This window comes from Anabrus simplex, chromosome 1 (assembly GCF_040414725.1).
Source record: "Anabrus simplex isolate iqAnaSimp1 chromosome 1, ASM4041472v1, whole genome shotgun sequence".
Lineage (NCBI taxonomy): Eukaryota > Metazoa > Arthropoda > Insecta > Orthoptera > Tettigoniidae > Anabrus > Anabrus simplex.
In genome coordinates, this window is record NC_090265.1 from 1,497,521,802 (window position 1) to 1,497,542,854 (window position 21,053).

At 39.0% G+C, this 21,053-nt stretch overlaps 1 protein-coding gene across 2 annotated transcripts in view; it reads right to left on the minus strand.

The window, feature by feature from the left end:
* Positions 1-21,053, minus strand: part of Iru (E3 ubiquitin-protein ligase Iruka) — a 371,072-nt gene that overhangs the window by 132,514 nt on the left and 217,505 nt on the right. For both annotated transcript variants that reach the window (XM_067137986.1, XM_067137985.1), the window contains exon 5: positions 14,916-15,076. In XM_067137986.1, the coding sequence (XP_066994087.1) occupies positions 14,916-15,076 (161 nt within the window). The remainder of the gene's footprint in view (positions 1-14,915; positions 15,077-21,053) is intronic.

Genomic DNA, 21,053 nt, shown 5'->3' on the forward strand with positions numbered 1-21,053 from the left:
CCGAGACGGCTCCTGACTGTCAGTCGCTAGACGGAAATCGGCTAGTCACGGGAATGAAGGCGGTAATGTGATGTTCGTGGAATAATTTAACCCTTTCCCGCCCGCATTTTCACTCCGTTTATCCCCAGGTTTCAACCTATTATTTAGCAAAAACTGAAACAGACCGTTTTGTTTCAGAAAAAGTTAAATACTGTAAAAACTATTGATCAAAATGAATTCAAATTTTCAAGAACATTAGAAAATATACCATCACATCCATGGCTCTGTTTATTGAGTCATAATGTGTTTTTCACGCACCCCTCCCATCCTCGTGATACTTGACACAAAGACAGTCTGCATTTGTCACATTCCCATGTTGTCTGAATCCCTCAAAACCAATAATCACGTGATTTTGGAAGTGGAATTATGCCCATGTTTATAAGATTTTATTTCATCTGAGCAAGGGTCTTCCCATTCTGTTTTCATCTTACCGGAATGCGACTGTTTGAAGGCTGCATTGTTATATGCGCAATAGGCTATGTCACTGAATGTTTTTTACGTATGTTAGTAGGAGAAAAACTAATCTCTTTCCCCTAATACTCTTTCCGAATTATGCGCAGGTTCAACATCAACCATTTGATCATTCGGAGTAACGAAACGTAATATTTGTGTTACCTGAATTGCCGTGGCATCGCCATCAGGTCCGATTTATCGATATTCGTTTTCATTCATATCACTGTTATCACTAAAATTATCTTTGTTGATACATTATTCACTCATTAAAAATTCACCTGCACCCCTACTCAAGGACTCTGTGTCACTTTTTTCGCCCATATGCGGCTCAGTTTCAATATACGCGATATTCAATCCCGCCATGTTTACGAACGAAACAGCTGACCCGCGCTCGCGGAAGTTCAAGACCGTTGCCTAGGTAACGTCAAGACAGATTATCTCTCTTCCGTTATTCCCTAAGACTTGTAGATTGCACTGCGTGTTCATAAATGCCTTATAAACACTTCACTGATGAGAAAAATAAAAAACTATCCCACAGATCGCAGACGAATGCAGATAATGTAGCCGGGCGCTTTCGGGCGCTAAGGACCGGAACGCTAAATGAACAGTCGGGCGCTTTCGGGCGCTAAGGGCCGGAAAGGGTTAACATAGTAGTTATCTGCATATCTCCATATGTCCACATGAAAAGCTACTTGTTTGACGGGTTACAACGATGTCTCATGATCGCGAGGCAGCTCTCGCGCAGAACTGAAACGCCAAGTTCCAAAGTACGAAGCTCCAATTACAGAATTTCAAGACTGCCAAAAGCAGTGAAAATGTTTACTGCAGATATTAGAATATATGACCTACAATAAACACGAGAAATACCATAAGTTACGACTTGTTACTTTAAAAAAGTGGTGGGGACGTACATGTAAGGGAACTCCGGATTTCGGAAAATAAGTTTTCAAAACCGAATTTCAAAATTCAGGCGCCAGATAAAAAATTTCAGCGGCCATGGCGACTGGGCGCCCGGTATTTTTCGACCCCTGAACATGACCCTTCAGTACAAATTACTTTCAAATCTCTCACTTAAGTATTTGCACTTGCCATCTTTTGGGATAACTACCTCATCCAAAGTATATTCAAATTCAGTTTTAAAGCTCCTGTTTGTAAAAGTCGTGACAGTTGATTTGCCTCCATTAACCTTCATATTATTTTCTTCAACCCATTGTTGGATACTTTCAAGGTCTCTTTGTAATTCTGAACAATCCTAAATGTTATTTATTTCTCTATAAACAATTATGTCATCTGCATACAATCTTATTTTTGATGTTATATTGTTCCCTAAATCATTTGCGTATATTAAGAAAAGTAACAGACCGATTATACTACCCTGTGCAATTCCCTTCCAAACTATCTCTTCCTGCGATACATCATTTCCAACTTTGACTTTCTGAACCCTTGAATTTAGAAATGTTTTTATCCAAAGTGTAACCCTCACGTCCAATCCTATTCCCTCCAATTTCTTTAATAATATTCCATGTTCCACTCTATCAAAGGCTTTGGAAAGATCTATGGCTATGCAACCTAACTGACCTCCTGAATCCAACTGATCTGGTATGTCCTGCTGAAATCCCACCAGTTGTGTCTCACAAGAAAATTTCTTTCTAAATCCATACTGGCTCTTCATGAACCAATTTTTATCATCATATATCCCTCTGATGTACTTTGATATTAAACTCTCCAGTATTTTACAAACTATACTGCTCAGGCTGGTTGGTCTCTAGTTCTCTGGTTTCCTTTTATCACCCTTTCCTTTAAAAATTGTTATTATTATAGATTCCTTCCATTTCTTTGATATTACACTATTTATGACATAGTCAAAGAGAAATTTTAAATAAGGCACTATGTACCACCCCATTGTCTTTAATACCTTTCCAGTAATTTGATCACTTCCTGCTGCTTTTCCTTGCTGAAGCAGTTGGATTTCTCTGAAAATATCTTCATTTGTGAATGAGAAGCTTCTTGTTTCCCTCTGTGTCTCTCCCTCTCTATCTCCTGTTTCGGGTTCCAACTCCTGACAATCATCTACTGAATCTCTGAATTCCCTACTAAATAGGTTTGCTTTTTCAGTATCTGTTAAATAGTGTTCACCCCCTTCTCCCACCATTGTAGGAATTTGTATTCCTTTTCCTTTTTGATTCCTGATATATGAATACAGCTTTTTCCATTTCCCTTTGTGGTCATTACCCTCTTGAAGTATGCCATTCACATAATTCTCTTCTGCTTCCTTTTTCACTCTATTCAGATTCCTCATTAGCTGTTTTCTAGTTTCTCTACTCTCCCTACCCTCTTTGATTTTCCTGTTTACTATTCTACATTTTCTTTTTAATTTTCTTATTTCCCTAGTATAATAAACAGGGTCTGAGGTCATTTTACCCTTCTTAACAGGTACAAATCTCTTCTCTCCTTCCCAAATGATTCCTTTAAATTTAGCCCAAAGTGTATCCACATTACTCCCTTCACTTATCCAATAACTGAATTGTGATTTAAGGTAAGTCCCAAATTCATCAACTTTAGTTTTTCTGTACAATTTCTTGTCTTGTGTAACCCTCTTATTAAGCCTTTTTGGTATGAGTCCTACATCCATTATTACAGCCTTATGGTCTCCTATTCCTTCAGTTACCTCAGTTTAATCAAAAATTTCCCATGGTTTAACCAAGAATACATCTAGTAAGTTATGGAGACGAGTCGGTTCTTGTACTACTTGTGTAAATCCTCCCTCCCAAATTAACTTATTTGCCAGTTTCTGTTCTTGGGCTTCACTTGCAGCTCCATTCTATTCAACTTCAGGCAAATTTAGATCTCCCCCTATTATTACCATATCATTATTATTGCTTTCATGAGTATTATCTATTATTTTCTCAAATATTTCCATGTCTCTTTCCTCTCTTCCAGGCCTGTATGTTCCTATAATTCCCACCTCCTTCATATTATCACAAACTAATTTTATCCCTGATATTTCATCCCTTTCATCAGTAAACCATTCATGTGAACAATAAGTTTCCTTCACCAGAATACCCCCCCCCCCTCCCTTTTTATCTCCTCAGTCTCTACGATAGATTGTGTACCCTTCTGGAAATACTTCTCTATTACCCACCCCTTCTCTCAACCACGATTTCACTCCTATCACCCATCAGTCTCATACGATTCCATCAATGTACCGAATTTTAACTGTTTATTTACTACACTTTGACAGTTTACCAAGAGCAATCTCAGACCCCCTTCCTCCCTAAAACTTGACTGTTGCAAGTGGGTAACTTGAATTTCCTTACTTTCCTGAATTTCATTTTCTAGTTGACTGAGCCAGCTTGAAGTACAGCTGGCTCTTTCTACTAGTTTTCCTGGTCAGTATTATAACTCAAGGGAGTTACCTGTTTTACAGTACATATCTGAAGATTAATAAAATCTAGAACAATATTTGCTATCTTTCGTGTACCTGAATTGTTTAGATGACAGCCATGTTTTGTATAACAGTATCTCTCAAAACTGCTGCATTCAGTAACCTGAGTATTCCAAAAATGTTTACAAATTTTAACAATATCTGTATTGACCTTGTCCACTTCAATGTTCACACACGAGTCTCTATTCAAATCATGCCTGTGGGGCAGGTTCACTACAAGGACGTTAGTGTGAGTCAGCTGCCCTAGTGTATGTTTAAGTTGTGATCTTTCATTCTTGGCGTCGTCGTGAGCTACGTCGTTCGTCCCACTGATGATAAGCACAGCATCGCCGCTCCCGAAGTTCCTAGTTGCTTCTTCTACGTTTTCCAGGACACTGGTGATAGAAACTCCTGGATATATTTCTCCGGTTGGTGCTATATTCTTGTCGTTTATCACTCCTGCAATTCCCCTTCCTTGGCTATCACCAAACACAGATACCTTTGCTGATTTAGGCCTAACTGGGTCTTGAATCTGAAATCTAAGCCTAAATTTTAACCTCAGCACGGCAACGGCAGCGGATCACGGCGATTTGCTTTCATGCGCGCGATCACTTTCTTCCAGAATTAAATTTTTTAGGCCAGAAAACCTATTTCTGATGTTTATTTCCGGAAATTCAGTTGTAGATTTCTTCTCAGCCGGCCATCCATGAACTACTTGACACCACGTGCTCGAGTTCGTTACTGGTACAGGTATATCACTCGAAGAATGGTCAGTCCCAAATTCTAGCGATCGCAGTCTTTCTTTTATTTAAAGTTTAAAACTTCATGATCGTTCCGTATTGAATAGAGAAATAAGAAGATGTACAATATTAGAAGGATCCACCTATCAATACTCCGCTGTAAGTTGAACTAAAAATAAACAAGTTGTGACTTCTTTTTAGTTCAACTTACAACGGAGTATTTAAAGGTGGATCCTTCTAATATTGTACGTCTTTCTTTTAATTCTTGATTTTCAACTTTAAGAGCCTCATTGTTCTTTTGTAGAATGTTTATCATTTCTAATGCACTTTTGTATTCCTCATCGATTGTTTTCGGTGCTTCATCGTCAACGCCGTCGCCAACATATGCGCTGTGATATTTCTTTACTACAGGCATTCCACTAACAGTTCTTTACGGGCGCTCGAAATAGGGGTCTTGTTCATTATCGCTTTCAGACCGTGTACGCACAGTTGTGCGGTTTCGTAGTTTATTTATGTATGAGCTTATCTGACATTTTCTTGGCGCTAGAGCAGACTGCAGTGCTTATGCGGGACATGTAGCGTGTACTTCAGCTGTTTTTATTTAGTACTTGACCACCAGGGAGCAGGAAGAAGAGTTTAAAAATACAGTTCATTAGCAAGATGGCGGGAAGCAGTAATGCCTAAAGTAAGTATTTGTTTATTGCATTCATATTCATCTAGAAGCTTTACTGAATATCAGAATATAATCAATGAAGTGTGTAAATTGTGTAGCAAACGTAAATTGTTAACTTACAACTTTGTACATAATACCATGAGGTTTTGAATGTTGATACGCACATATGTGCGGGCTAGGTTCCTTACAGGCAATGCATGCAGGAGTGCTGGGTGCTGTCACAAAAAGGACTGTGAAAGCAAAAACTTGCACTCTACATGAGAAATGTAATGTATAAGAATTTAATTGTTTAAAATCGTTCCACACTGTAAAATAGAACATTTGATCATGTACATGTGCATATTCACATGTACTGAGTTGAATTTTAAAAAATTTTTGCAAGTAGTGAATGAAGTCCTGACAGGCACAATTGTGCGGGTGCTTTTTTTCAGATGTTAATTTGTATTTTTTTTTAATAAACTAAAATATATGTATTTAAGAGCATCTTAGTCAGTTTTTGATGTACAAACAAAAATTCACACCGCCAGTTTTCTTTCAGGTCTGAAAGGGTTATTACAGAGTGGTAAGGTGCATTGTCAATAACAATGACAAATGGGACTGTGAGCTGTAATAATCGTACCGTGTCTTCGTATTGCATCAGCCTGGAAATAATGAATTCCTGTTACAGGAGATAGCTTAATTCGTTTATTTCCTGAAGTGCTACTGCTATGTACCCCAGTCCCTTTTCACTTCTATTCTTGTAGGCGAACACCTCTTTGAATAACAGTACGCTTTGAAAGCCCTACTGTTTGACATATGCGTTCCACAACATGATCTGCAGGAACAAGAGACGGCTAATCAAGCGTACAAATTTCCTCTCCCTCTCCTAAAACTCGCGAGTTCTGCACACTATTAAGGGACATTCCGCTGTGCAAAGAATTATCACTTCGCGCTTCATGACTATGTTGTCGTTTCCGAGACATCGCACTGCATTCGTAAAATAAAATTTCACAATTATCTCTCAAGGAAAACAAAACTTTCATAAATGTGCGAATCACACCTGACCACGTGCTAGCGGCGACAGACAAAACGGCAACACTTCAATACGGTGGTCAAGCTACTTACAGATGGCACCACTATACTACCCATACTGCCAACAACAATCAACTGAAAATAGTTTGTATTTATTTTGTGGCTCGCTTAAACCTTATAACATTTTTTTTAAATGCTCATATTTGTGTAAGCAGATAAAAGATTATAAGCACCATACAAAATTAAATACAAATTAACATGAATAAAATGCGTAACAGTGTCCGACATAAAAAGTTGTAAATTGGTGATTCTGATAGATGGTTGACGTTCTTCATTTCATTTTTGTCATGATGCCAACATAACTTGCAACTGTCAAGTGCAACCTTGTGCCGGCCCACCTACATATCCTTTCCCATAATTGTCATGTTGGTCTACCTGATTATTTCTCAATGCAGATTCTGGAGTACAAATCCCGTGTGTTTTATTTAACTTAAAGGTGTTCGAATTTCATGAAGTTTAAGGTATTATTATTATTATTATTATTATTATTATTATTATTATTATTATTATTATTATTATTATTCTTGCTCGTCATGTGTCGCGTAACTGCTGCAGGTTACAAATTTACCAAATGTCAACTGGAAAGGTAATGTGAATGACACATGAAGCACAACCAACTAAAAGTTAATCTGGGAATCAGCATCAGAAAGTGATGGAACCAAATAGAGGGGAGAATATTCTAGACATGGTGCTGATGAAACCATGAGCTCTACAGAGAAACTGAAGAATAGATGGCATTAGTGATCACAATGCTATTTTCGTCTTAGTTAAAAATAATAGCAATATAAAGGAAGCTTGTATAAATGTAGAACTATCACAGATAAGAAAAGCATGAGGTAGTTTTTAAAATGCAATTATGATCTGTGAAATATGGCAAATAAAAATGTAAAACAGATTATAGCATGGGTTTACAGCAACTGTTGAGGAATGAAAAAACAGGTAAATATACCTTAAAAAGTGGTAAGGAATGGCAAAGACCTGCTGTATTAGCAAAGAAGTAAAGAGGCTGAGAAGGAGGTGCAGGTTGGAAAGAAATGGTTAGAAATGGTTGTCAAAGTAAGGTTAAATTAATTGAACTTACTGTGAAACTGAATCTAGTAAGGAAGTTGGCTAAGGATAACATGATGGCAAGCATAATTGGCAGCCGTATAAATTTTAGTGAAAAATGGAAGGGCACGTATACATACTTTAATATGTTAACTTCGAGGTGAATGGTTCCTTTATACTGATAAAATGCGGAAATGCAATATACGTATTTCAGCTTGTAATGGGCTAGAAATGTGCATAATTTCACTCCTAGATGATAATCGAAGATAAGATCTTTGGTTCAAAGTTACTATTTGAGTGTTTCCCGTATTGGGGTGACATACTGTTATTAGGTTGGCAGTGGGGCATATTTTTCTTTGTTGTTGGGAAACACTGTCGTCAGTGTTGATCATGTTGTTTACGCATCATTCAAAGTTTTCCATGTAGTTTACAGTTCTGTGAAAATAACTGAATTGCAGTTATATGTATTTCTGTGCCAAGTGAGCCATGGACAATGGAGAACCATCGGTCCATTATAATACTTTCTGAAGTGATGGAACAACACCATGTGTGTAGCAATAAAGCAGCAATAGACGCAAAGTCACATCATTTTCCTTGCCACTAATAATTGAATTTTGGTAATTGCATAAATGGGTTGATAAATATCAGTGAAATTCCATCACCTGTTGTGCACAGGCGGAAAAGGGCAACGCACTGCAATCTATGAACACCTTACGAAAATACACAATGCAATGCAATGACAGGTGGTAGCAATAATTTTGCGCAATAACTTGAAGCTGAGAAGCGTGGACACAGTACCGTGTCACCCAATGAGACATGACATCATCTTCAACATGAAACAGGTTCGAAGAAGAATATTCCAGGAATAATTAATGAACAAGTGGAGTGTATATGTGAGGATTTACAGAAGGCAGAAGTAATAACAATACAAATGGTCCGTTATTGGACATTATAAATTTTCCAGCTAACTCATTCCTGGTTGCCAGTGTTCCGCCCTGGTGTGCTATGTCGGACTCATCAGTTGGTAAATAGCACACCCACCAACGCTGGCAACCAGGAATGAGTTAGCTGGAAAATTTATAATGTCCAACAACAGAACATTTATATTGGTATTATAAATGTACTCATTTGGGACAAATACAGTAGAAGTCCGTTACAGCATGAATTCGTAACGGCAAAAAATTTACTCGCTATGGCGGATTGTTGTTATACCCGATTTTTTGTAAAAGTCGGGAAAACCCCCATACACATTAAATTCAGTATGAAATGGCAATCAGTTTGTGCAAAATTCGAGTTTTCACTGATAATATCCACACTGCGGCTTACTTGTTTGTTGTTTTCCGAAATCCAATATGTGATGGTGCGTGTTTAATTTCATTCTGAAAAAAAATATATTACCGTATTTCTCAGAATCCACGACAACGCCCACTTTTTCCTTCAAAAAATTATCAGGCTTAAAAAGTGCTTTGTAAAATCATATATCTTTCTTATACAGTACGCATTTTTAGACTGTAGACGCCGAACACTGGCTTTAGTTATGCCGTAATTTTTTGCGGCTGTATAATTATGCTTTATTTCAGCGGGTTTAATAACCATTAACTTAAAATTGGCATCATAATATCGAAAGGAACTTGTTGAAAATTTGCCAGCAATACACATTCCAAGCGTCTCTACAATACGACGATCCATCAGGAAAATATTCTTGCTTACTATAAAACTGTTACTTTCACTCAGCGTCAGATATAACTGACTGCCACTACACACACGCACGTCTTGCTTGCCAGATTCGGCCAACTTCACAGCTAGCAATGTACAGGTCTTAATCGCGGACTTTGAAAGTCAACGAACGAGTTTATTGCGTCGCGGTATGACAATTCCGCCCATGCATTTTTGTGCACATACCTCACAATTTCATCTTCGACTTCTTTAAAGAGTCCCGTGTTGCGGGCCACCGAATGCATTTTTTGTGCAGTACGCATTTCTAAGCCGAATACTGCCTTTAGTTAGGCCTATGCCGTATTTTCTTGCAGCTGCACAATTATTATACATTTCCAAGTGTTTAATAGCCATTAACTTAAAATTGGCATCATAACATCGACGAGAACCCGTTGAAAATTTGCTGGCAAAACCTGTTCCACGTACCATATCTTTACAATACAACGATCCATCATAAAAATATTCCTGCTGTCTATAAAACTTAATTTTACTAAACGTCAGGTACAGCAGACGCGTTGTAACTCTGCTACTGAGTAGCCTTGGCCTTTCTAAGAATCTGAAGGCCCGTATGTTTTGAAGCCATTCTGCAGATTTGAGAAACATTTTTGTAGAGGATAATAGAATGTCAAAAGAAGGGAAAAGAAACTCCTTGGTGGAACGATCGCGTGAAGATTGCTGTGAAAGTGAAAAATGAAACCAGGAAAGCCAGAGACAAAGAAATGTAAAAAGGAAGTCAAAGGAACGAATCTAGAGTAAACGAACTGCAGCAGAAATACAGAGATCAGAAGTTACAAGTAAAGAAAATTGTGGCCGAAGAAAAACAGAAAGCTTGGACTGATTTCACAGATAAACTAGAGCAAGACAGCAAAGCTAATTCTAAACTACTTTACCGAACAATACGAAATATAAGAAGAGACAATGAATACATAACAGGAATACAGTGGCTTCATAGAGTAATTAATGCAATATGGAAGGACAGGAAAGTCCCAGATGATTGGAAAAAGAGAATAATAATACCTCTCTTCAAAAAAGGAAGCCGGAAGAAATGTAGCAATTATAGAGGGATCACTTTATTGTCTCATGGTTTGAAAATATTTGAGAAAATACTTGAAAAAAGGCTAAGGAAAATAATAGAACCACAACTACAGGAAGAACAATATGGATTCAGAGAACACCGATCAACTACCGATCTCATATTTGCACTTAGGATACTGTTAGAATAGCATTGGGAGAAGGGCAAAGACTTAACACTAGTGTTTTTGGATCTCGAAAAAGCATTTGATAGTGTTCCAAGGAAGACTATATGGGAATGTTTAAGAAAGAAGAATGTACCCAAAGGGCTTATCCAGAAAGTTAAAATGCTTTACGAAGACTGCTGCAGTTGCGTACAGATAGGAAACGGTAATTCTGATTGGTTCCAAGCCACTAAAGGAGTGCAACAAGGCAGTACCCTTTCACCATTACTTTTTATCACTGTCATGGATGAAGTCATGAAAGAAATTAAGCAGAAGAACAATATGGACATCAATGCATTTGCATTTGCAGATGATGTAGTAATTTGGGGAAATACAGAGAAGGAAGTCCAAGAGAGGCTGAACACCTGGAATGAACATTTGAAAGCACACGGATTAACAAGAAATAAATCGAAAACTGTTACTATGTCTGTCAACAGGCAGATGAAGAAAGGAAAAATAATGCTGGAAGGTACACAACTGGAAACAATAGACCAATATAAATATCTTGGGTGCATCATTTCCAATGATAACAATACAGCATGAGATTTAACAACCGCATTCAAAAATCAGCTCAGTTTTACCATCAAGTTCGGAACCTCCTCTGGAACGAACAAGTTCCCTTAAGATCAAAGCTGATTCTATTCCAATCATACTTCACCCCCATAATAACATATGGCCTAGAAACCTGCACAACAACCCAACAAGTGGACAGCAAACTACAAGCCGCAGAAATGAAGTTCCTACGAACTATGGTACAGAAGACAAAAAGGGACAGGGTAAGGAATGAAAGAATAAGGGAGCAAGCTGGTGTGTACCCATCCCTGAATGAAAAAGTGACAAGGGCCTGTTTGAAATGGTTTGGCCATGTCAAACGAATGGACGATGGAAGGACAGCAAAACAATGGCTACACACAGTCGTGGCCGGATAACGACCGGTAGGAAGACCTAGGAAGAGGTGGCTGGACCAAGTGAAAGAGGACATAGGAACAAGAGGAATCAGCTGGGATGTCGTCTTGAGAGAAGAGTGGTACATGGACAGACAGAAGTGGAGAGTGCTCGTAAACCACACCCAGGCAACTGGAGTGGAAAACTGATGATGATGATGAATAGAATGTCATTCTCTCTTCACTATTTCTCGAGATCCAGTCACGTTACACATAGGCACTGTGCGACCGTTCGCCGCGGCCAGCGAGGTATGCCTATGATGAAGAGGTGGTCATTTATTGTCAATGAGTTTTGTGTGAGCGCGCGTGCACGCGGGGGTGAAAAGAAACAGCGTGGTTACTGCAGTAGTTGCCAGTGGTGTTCATTACTATCAGGCCGCGAATTCGAAACGACCCTTGATTTTTCACGAGATTCTGAGGAAAAAACGCCGTCTTTGATTCAGAGAAATACAGGGTCACTCCAGAGGCTTCTGTGGCAAACATTTCAGTTTTCTTATTCAAACGGCATCACCTAACCTAACCGTATATGCATCATGAAAACCTATTTGAAACACATGTAGAGAAATGATAACCTCCTCGCTAACAATTGACATGGGAATAGCTTTCTGAAATTTAACTAGACGCGAGAAAATATAAACTATCCTCTGAAATCAGTGATGTACCCTGCCATATCTTGAGGTGTATCACTTTCTTACTTATTTTCAGTATACAGTATACCATTAAAATTAAGAGATCGTTTACTTCAGCCTTTATTTTTAACGAGTTAACTACTGCTATCGGCCAAGTTATTTACGCATTTATTACGAAAACTTGTTATCCTCTTTCACTTCGAATATTCTTTTGAGGACAGCAGTCAACAGGTATAACTAATAGACTACAATATGGCCTTCGAATGTTGGCGAGAGACCTCACAAATGCACATGGCGCGAAAACTATAAGCCTACCGTACTGAAGATGATCAATCGCATTTTGTGGCAAATGTTTCAGTTTTGTTATTCAAATAGCGTCACATATCCTAACTTATCACTACTATATGTATGATGAAAACATACTTCTAGCGGAAGTAGAAAAATTATAACCTTCCCGCTATAAATTTACATGATAAAGCCTTTCCGTAATTTAACAGACGCGAGAAAATATAAACCAACCTCGTAATCAATGACGCACTCTGTCATATGTTAAGGTGTAGGCCTATCTCATTCTTACTTATTTGCGGTATTTAGCATTAAAAGTAAGCGATTGTTTATTCAGCGTTTATCTTCAACGAGTTAACAATGGTTATCGGACACATTTACGAAAACATGTTCTCCTCTATCATTTTCCTCGGAGAAGAGCAGTCGACGGGTATTACTAATAGACTCAGACATTGCCTTCGAATGTCGATGAGAGAGCTCACTAGTGGGCATAGCGAGAAAACGATACGGTACCTAAGATGATCGATCGCATGCAGTATAATGGCTGGATGCATAAATATCGGCAACGGAAAAAATAGACCGCGCATAATCTCTTGTAATAACGGATGCGTCAGTGATAGGGTTCTCGCTGTAACCAAAGGATAATACACGGTTTAATGTAGGAATTTTGAAGGGACGGACAAAAGTTATCGCTATAATGGGGTTCTCGTTGTATGCCATACTCGCTATAGCAGAATTCTACTGTATTTCAGGTTCTCTATGGGAATCAACATCTATATCATCTGATGGCCAGGCAAGCATCAATTTTTGGTAATGAGACAAAGTCTCTCATAGTGCACTGGCACTACCGATGGGTCCAAATAGCCTACGTAGTGACCTCCACGGAATGCACTGGCCATGTGCCTTGGTGGGTGTGCTATTTACCAATGAATGAGCCCGACTTAGCACACCAGGGCGTAAGTTTACAATGCCCAATAACGGACCATTTATATTGGTATTATAAATTTACTCGTTAGGGATAAATATTTCAGGTTCCCTATGGAAATCAAAATCTATATTGTGAAGGCAGAAGTATTCGTTCAGTAGTATGTAAACACTGTTGGTTTCAAGGATAATGTCCAGATAGAGGTGGTGACTCATTCTAACACAGTATTGAAATTTACCTACGATTACAAAGATATTTACAATAAGATACAAAATTTGAAAGCTAGAAAAGCAGCTGGAATTGAAAAGATTAATGGAGATATACTAAAGGCAATAAGAAAAGAAATTTGCTCACTTCAAGCATTGGTATAGGAATTAGAGGTTTCTGAAGACTTTCTTCTGGAGCGTGGCATTGTATGAAAGTGAAACGTGGAAGATAACTAGCTCAGAAAGAAAGAGAATAGGAGCTTTTGAAATGTGGTGTTACAGAAGAATGCTGAAGGTGAGACTGCTAGATCGAATCACAAATGAAAAGATACTAAATTGAATTGGTGACAGGAGATTGATTTGGCTAAATTTGATGAGAAGACTCGTTCAATTTGTTTTTGAAGAAAGCGTAGGCAGTAAAAAAGGTACAGGTAGACCAAGATATGAATATGACAAGCAGATTAGAGCAGAAATAGAATGCAATAGTTATGTAGAAATGAAAAGGTTAGCTCTGGATATGGTGCATGGAGGGCTGCATCAAACCAGTCTATGGACTGATGACTCAAACAACAACATGGATTGGGATATAGTACCTTATCTGAAATACTTATTTGATTACTGTTTTCATGACAGAGCTATGTCAAATGAGTGGAAAGTTGCTATAGTAGGCCTTGTGTATAAAGGAAAGGGTGATAAATAAAGTTAAAAATTAGAGGCCAGTCAGTTTGACACACTGCATGTAAGCTTTGGGAAAGCATTCTTTCTGATTATATTTTACATGATTGCAAAATTAATAACTGGTTCGAAAGACGGCAAGGTTATTTCAATGACGCTCAACTTGTAGGATTCCAGCAAGATGTGGCGGATGTTTTGGATTCTGGAGGTCAAATGGATTGTATCACTGTTAATGTATCTAAGGCATTTGACATCATGGGAGACTTATCATCATCATCATCATCATCATCATCAGTAAGAGCAGATGAAGTCAATTGTCTAATAATTTAATTAAGTTCTCCCATTTGTTTCTTTCTCATTTATATGTATGTTGCATGTTGGGCATTCAGCCCGAAGGCTGGTTTGATCCTCTGCAACTCCGCCAACAGCTGTCATAAATAGCCTAGGCGCCACTGAAGAGGCGTGCTAGGGAATTAATGAGTGAGGTAGTTTCCCGTTGCTTCCCTCACCGAGCCAGCTGTTGCTATGACATATCAGTCTGCCAAGCCCACTGAAATGCATGCAACAACCGACCATATGAGCGATATTTTCACACCATTCATAACAGGGACTGGCTGCAGAAGGAATGGTATAACTAGCATCACTCATACCTCAGTCACTTTCATATTGTCAAAGGCAAGGACGAGACAGACAGGTCAATGAAAATAAATTTGATATAGCCCATACCAGAAGACATAGTGCACTGTAAATACTACATCTTGCCAGCAAAGGCATGTCACTTACATACACAAAGAAAATTTTATTCAATTTCCACTTCTCATTAGTCCATTAAATCTGTAACAGTTCAACTTACCAACTTGATCTTCTGTGATAACAACAACTGGTATTTCTTTAATTTTATCCTTAGCTAAAGGAGGAGGTCCGGTGCCATCCATCTGATTCAACAACTGGGTAACGATCGCATCCAGTCCTTCCCTGCCCCATGCATAATCTCCTGGGTTCCCCAGGAAAAACCTAGAATCAGATCAATGAGAATGTCTCAAAAAACCAAATTCTACAGACCAGTTTATCACAACAAACCATTAATTTTTAAAACAGTATCACAGTACTGTCACTCATACAAACTGAATAAAAAGTTCAAAGTCCTCTGCCTTAACTATGGTTGGGTGTACAACAATTTGAAAATCAGCTGTCAGAGAAAGGCATCACTTAAGAAGCAAACTAAGGAAATGAAGAGGGGTAGTTTTTCACAGTTCCCCTTCTGAACCAGAATATATTATATCAAATCCACAAAAATGCATACCTCAACTGTACTGGGAATGGCTGTCTAAGGAGCCAAGAAAGAAAAGTTTTGACATTTTTAAGTTGTTTACATTTTGAGAGAAAATGCAAGGTAGGCTTTACCAACACAGAAAATTGTGAAAGCGACTAATTCCACACACTCTCCATGAACATAAACCCAAGTAAAAATAATTGCTATTTATTTCCGTTATAAATGGAAGAGTAAGGGAAATAAAGAAAATAAGGATAGACCATACAGTCAGAGACCCAATGCCAAGTGCTAGGTGGTGGTAATTAATGTCATAAACCATGGGAGACCAAAAGCTGCAGTCAGAGGAGCTTCGCATGGAAGGTTTATAGGCCCTCAGTGGAGGAAATGAAACTGGAATCTATAACAGCAAGTGTGTCTACCCAGGTTGGGTGGTTTTCAGGCAGCAAGACCTATGGAATGACTTTTAATGCATTATCTTTCAGGGCTAGGGCATCCCCCTCCTTAACACATTCGTGCCTGTATCTGGTATATTGACTGTAGTAGTGTCTATGCTGCGGACCATGACAGAGTTAGGCTGGATAAGCGTGCTTTGAACTGAAGCCGTTCCTACACAGCTATGGTCCATTTTTGTTACGAATATGTGCGAGCGAGATGGGGATAATACCCACATGAATGCTTCTACTCACCAGAAACCACATGGCCACAGAGATTTCCCCTTCAAATGCATTTTTGTTTTCTTTTCTTTCTGAATTTAGACTAGCACTGGCCCTGCTAGCTACATAGGTGGTTTGCAATTGCACAAGCGTATATAATCATGCTTAATATAACCATGGCATTTAGGGAGAGTACAAGTGTTGCTGAAATTGCCGACATCTTCTTCCACGACTACTCACTAGGTCAGGTCACATATCAGGAAACTGACTATCTTAGGAAAATTCTGCATGCATGTTGAATGAGTTAATAACATAACGGCCAATACAGTATACTTATTCGAGAAATTAAATCATGCAACCTACAGAAAGCGTTGAGGTTCATACGTTTGAATTAGCGCACTTGGCTACGCGGGAATGTGCCGTGTGCTGGGGTCATTCGTTGATGGGTCACTACTCCATACACTAACCGCAACTCGCACAATCTAACAGCTGATCTGAGACCACACTGACAAATGCTTATATTCGTTGCATGGAACAAGTGGTTGTTTGTATAATAAAAATCAACACAGAGGAAGTTATTTTTGCATTGGAAGAAAAATATGGAACATGTGGTATTAAGTCTCTCAACCAGTGCTGTATTTAGGCATGACCTTATGGGTCAGGGACCACAGTGGCAAATTTATGGCAAGGTCTAATAGTTTTTTGTTTTTTTGTTTTCCCTGCTAGTTGCTTTACATCGCACCGACACAGATAGGTCTTATGGTGACGATGGGACAGGAAAGGCCTAGGAATGGGAAGGAAGCGGCCGTGGCCTTAATTAAGGTGTGAAAATGGGAAACCACGGAAAACCATCTTCAGGGCTGCCGACAGTGGGGTTCGAACCCACTATCCCCTGGATGCGAGTTCACAGCTGTGCGCTCCTAACCGCACAGCCAACTCGCCCGGTAGGTCTAATAGTTTGAAAACTAGTTTTTAGAATGCGTGCACATGAATAACTGAATTTTCGTTTCTTTATGTGAAACTTGCCGGTAACATCATAAATACCACTACGATGTTGAACATAGCTCCCTGGGTTCTGCGTACAGGTATCATAACGACTTCGGGCTCTAAATGATAAGAATTATTATAAGTTAAAAACTTAATTTTTCTGTATTGAACTGATTCACAATTGAAACTGAGGAAAAGTTCAACCTATTCAACACAAAGTATGTTTAAAACATGTTATTTATTAGTTTTAAGCACCGGTTTTGACACAGTAGCGTTATCTTCAGCTTGAAGTTACAAGATGGGCAGGATACTTACCATATTACCGTGTACAATATACATGCAATGCAAAGTACAAATGGTTACAATTTTACATTTAGTACTAAATAAACAATAGATAAAATACGATGGAGTGATGTAACGCATTACGGGCGTTATAGTCTAGTATGGTACATTGGTGCTGTATAATAAAAGATAGTATATGAGAGTAAAAATCAGAAAACGGTTTTATTCGTTTAGACCAATTTTTCAATCCCAATCTAAACCTCAACGAAATATCAGAAAACCTAACATTCTTTTAGACTTCTTAATCAAAGTCTTTAGAGGCATTAAATCCATGAATAAGAAATTGATTGTTTACACTCTGCACACACTGCTGCACACCACCACCACTCCATCCCCCTGACCCGCCTTAAACCCCACCTTCTCACCCCTTTCCCCTCTCCTTCACACGCCCCTCTACCACACATTACAAGATATTACCACACATCCAACTCGCTCACGTCTCATCCACGCTCAGTCCACACCTCTTCTCACAACATACAAGTACGCTGAACAAGGTGAGTCCCATACTTGGTCATATGCAGCCACGAATTTGCTTTATCCCAATTTCAAGCACTCCACTTTACTAACGTAGCTTTTCTTTGCCCTACACATGGGGTTATTATTCTTATCAATAAAAATATCAAGGAATTCATAGACAAGATGATTTGTGTCTCTCTCAGAGTGGCATATATATATGATTTTTCATGAGAGTTTAATCCTGATGTAAACAAATAGGCGGAGCACCTTGGCTTTGCATGTGGACACAGACGTAGTTGATTGGAGAAGCAACCGTCGCACTCACTGGACTGTATGCGAGCTCGAAGAAAATTAATACGTCACATTAATTTAATCTTAGTTTATTACATTTAGATAGTCTGAAAGAGTACGTAATCAAATTAAAATATGGTTGTCATATATACCGGTGTGTATCTATATGTTTTTTTTAATAAAACAGTGATTAAATAACAAGATATGAAGGCAGAAGGCGTGGTGTAATGCAGGAAGTTTTCTCATAGTGAGGGGAAGTCCCAAGCTGTACAGTGTGGAGATAAGGTGTTGCATCTTGCAGCAGCTGTCAGTGTCAGTATTCACAGTGAGAGAAATGGAGCAAGAGGTAGGACCATCGCGTGTAGTGAAGCACAGAGGAAAACCGCTCAGAAGTGACCATAGGCAGTGCGTTGTGAATGTTTTTAATAAAATAAGTGAACAGAATCCAGGTTTAGCCGTAAAAGAGGTAGAGAAACTAAGTGCAGAGTTGTGTGGTGTGTCGGCTAGTTCGGTTCATAACATGCGGACAGAGTTTAGAAAGACAGGGAAATTAACAACGCCGGGAAAGGAACGTAAACGACCTCAAAGAGTCGAGAAGTACGACGATATCGTCAAAAGTGGTATTAGAAGGAAAATTCATGAATTCTTTTTTCGGAATGAACCACCTACTTTACGCAAAGTATTAGACAGTGTGAATAAAGATAAAACTTTACCCACCTTCAGTTTAACTACATTGTACAGACTTTTAAAGGACATAGGGTTCCAGTTTGTTAAAAGAGAACGTAAACCTGTGTTAATGGATAGGGAGGATATTGTATTGTGGAGACGGAAGTATTTGCATGAAATTAGGAGATATCGTGCAGAAGGTCGCAAAATTTATTACTTGGATGAAACGTGGCTTAACGAAGGACACGTAACTTCGAAAGTATGGGTTGATTCCACTGTTAAATCCAAGAAACAGGCCTTTGTTACTGGACTTTCAACTGGCCTGAAGCAGCCGACTGGGAAAGGCAAAAGGCTTATCATTGTTCATGTAGGTAGTGACTCCGGTTTTGTGGAAGGTGGAGCTCTCGTGTTTGAATCTAAAACGACACGAGAGTATCATGAAGAAATGACAGGTGACGTTTTTTTATCGTGGTTTTCGTCTATCCTACTGAAACTCGAACCCGGCAGTGTGATTGTAATGGACAATGCATCTTACCATTCTGTTAAAGTGGAACGAATCCCTACAATGGCAATGCGGAAAGACCAGATCATTGCCTGGCTCGACAGTCACCAAGTAGAATACAAGGCTGATATGGTCAAAGCAGAACTCATTGAATGGGTGAGGTCAGTGCGAGACCAGTATGACAAATATATTTGCGATGAAAGAGCACAGAAAGCGGGCCACTGCATGCTACGACTTTCACCCTACCATTGCACTCTGAATCCCATTGAACAGATATGGAGTCAAACGAAGGGTTACGCTGCGAGAAACAACACGACCTTCAAGCTACAAGACGTATGAGCTATAATTGGCACAGCCCTTGAAAATGTGACAGCAGATAACTGGAAGGACTGCATTAGAAATGCAACGAAAGAAGAAGACCAGATGTGGGAGCTAGATGGCCTAACAGATGAAATTGCCGAGAGATTTATCATCACTGATAGCGGCCAGAGTAGTAGCGACTCATCAGGCAGCGACAGTAATGAGAATGGAGGAGATACATCGTTTGATATGGAAGGAATTAAGCCCCTGCAGGACGACTAAGCAAGGTAAGCATATACAGTATGCATGGACTTCTTACTTTAAGACCGCAACTGCCTGTCTATCTTGTCTTTTTGAGTTGTTTGTTTTCGATAGACGTTGTTACAGAATTATCAACAGTTCCGCCTGACATGTCCAATCATGCTATATGCTCTATCAGGATAGGAACTCTACAACATAAGAAATATATATTTCAACTCGAAAGTTGGTATTCTATTAGGTTACAGTCTTCCGGGCGGACATTTCAAATAGCTGTCCTAAGATAAATCTTCGTACGCGTGTAATTTTGTGCTCTAGCCTACGATAGCTTTCTTTAATATTCAGAAATGAATAAATAAATAACGTAGGCCCTAATCTTCAGCAGTAATCTCCCTTCAGACCCCTCTGTTTAGTTTCGCACAGCTCAAAAACTGTTCCTCGTCAATTTTAGTTAATATGCGCAGCACTGTATGTCCGAACACGAGACGTTGACGGGGCGGAGGTTGATACTACGCGCTCAGCGAATCACAACTCTTTCTTTGGCTGAGGCGTGGACATGCCTTGTTTACATCAGGATTAAACTCTCGTGAAAAATCATATAGTCCTCAAATTGAATAGTAAATTCTCCATACAAATCATGCACATCTATGCTCCAACCAGTACTTCTGAGGAAGAGGAAGTGGAACAGCTGTATGAAGATATCACCAAAGCGAAAAATTTAGAAAAGACAACTCTGTATCATCATTGAAGACTTCATTGCAAAAAGTGGGTCAAAAGGAAATCGGAGACCCAGAGAACTTTGGTACGTATGGACTAGGCAATCGAAACGAAAGTGGTGAAAGATTGCTAGAATATATCTCAGCCGAAAATCTCTATTGCATGAATCCTTTCTTTAAAAAAAACCATCCTATGAAAATGGACAGGGAAGAACCCTGATGGACAAACCAAGAATGAGATAGATTTTATCCTGACCAACAATAAGAAATATTGTACAGATGTTACTGTTCTCAAAAGATTTGGTACAGGAAGCGACCATAGGCTAGTTTGAGCAACCTTCACATTTGACCTCAAACTTGAACGGTCCAAACTGACAAAGGGGCACACTTTTCCAAGAGTACAGGACTTAGAAAAACATCATCATTTCAACAAGCTCTTACCAAAAAACTTAACCCAATAGAAGATTTGAAATACTTGGACGTGAACAAACTCGGACTGCTCCATCATTGAACACATGTGGGATGACATTGGAAGGGGACTAGTGTT